At 45.6% G+C, this 1,378-nt stretch overlaps 1 protein-coding gene across 1 annotated transcript; it reads left to right on the forward strand.

Annotated features, from left to right (window-relative positions):
• The first annotated feature begins 421 nt into the window (after positions 1-421).
• On the forward strand, positions 422-784 carry LOC138907213 (uncharacterized). The gene has a single exon (XM_070197599.1). It carries the CDS (start codon positions 422-424, stop codon positions 782-784), a length of 363 nt encoding a protein of 120 aa, XP_070053700.1.
• The last annotated feature ends 594 nt before the right edge of the window (positions 785-1,378 follow it).

Consider the following 1,378-nt stretch of genomic DNA (forward strand, 5'->3'; position numbering starts at 1 on the left):
GTTTGATCAGGTAGTCGAAGTACGCAGGGCGGAGAAGATGGTGGAGTTAGCCTCTAATTGATATTCGAAATATTACAGGCTCAACAAGCCGCTATAGCATAACTGCAAAATCAGCACCGAACACCGAGCATGATCGAACCAGAAGTCATCCACAGGACCGAGCCTGTGCCGGAAAGGTCGAACGCCAATGAATCGGGGACTGACCCCGCTATTATGGAAATGCTCGAAGAGCTCACTAAACGGACTGAATCGTGAGAAAAGAAAATCAGAGGCAAGTGACGAGAAAGTAGAGACATACAACTCCCGGATTGACCAAATACCGGGGGCACCGCTGATTCTAAAGGGTATGGATTCAAAAAAATTCGTATAGAAGCCTTTCCCTCCAAGTGCGGCTCTGAAACCCATTCCGAAAAAATTCTGAATGCCAGAAATTCCTAAGTATAATGGGACCACCGACCCTAATGAGCATGTCACTTCTTATACATGCGCAATAAAAGGGAATGACTTGGAAGAGGATGAGATTGAATCTATTTTACTGAAAAAATTTGGAGAAACCTTGTCGAAAGGAGCAATGATATGGTACCACAATTTACCGCCTAATTCTATCGATTCCTTTGCCATGCTTGAAGACTCCTTCGTAAAGGCATATGCCGGAGCAATAAAGGTTGCAACTAGGAAGTCGGGCCTCTTCAAGTTGAAACAAAAGGACAAAGAAATGTTGAGGGAATTCGTATATCGGTTCCAGATGGAACGCATGGAACTACCACCGGTCACAGACGATTGAGTTGTTCAAGCCTTTACTCAGGGTTTGAACGAACGAAGTTTGGTGGCATCGCGACAGCTAAAGCAGAATTTAATTAAATATCCAGTGGTAACCTAGGCCTATGAACATAATCGGTACCAGTAAAAGATCGGGGCCGAGGATGATCAATTGGGGACCCCTTCCGGTTCCGTTTATCCAAACAGGCCTGTCGGTGGAACTCAAAGGGATATAGACAGAGAACCCCGGTCGAACAGAGATCGGTATCAACCATACAATGCAGATCGTAGAAACAGCAGCCCAGGACACAATCCCATCCGAAACGATCGAAGGAACGATCGAGGACATAGCTCTCGAGGGCTCATGAGCAAAAGTTGCTTCGATAAAGATGTCGATCCCACAAAAGCACCACGGTTATCAGAATACAACTTTAGCATCGACGCATCAGGTATTGTGTCAGCTATTGGGAGAATCAAAGAAACTAGATGGCCCAGACCCCTACAAACTAATCCACCCCAAAGAAACCCTAATCAAATATGCAAATACCATGGTACGCATGGTCATAGAACTGAAGACTGCAGACAACTAAGGGAGGATGTGGCCCGTCTATTCAACGAG

Source organism: Nicotiana tomentosiformis, chromosome 1, assembly GCF_000390325.3.
Source record: "Nicotiana tomentosiformis chromosome 1, ASM39032v3, whole genome shotgun sequence".
Classification (NCBI taxonomy): domain Eukaryota; kingdom Viridiplantae; phylum Streptophyta; class Magnoliopsida; order Solanales; family Solanaceae; genus Nicotiana; species Nicotiana tomentosiformis.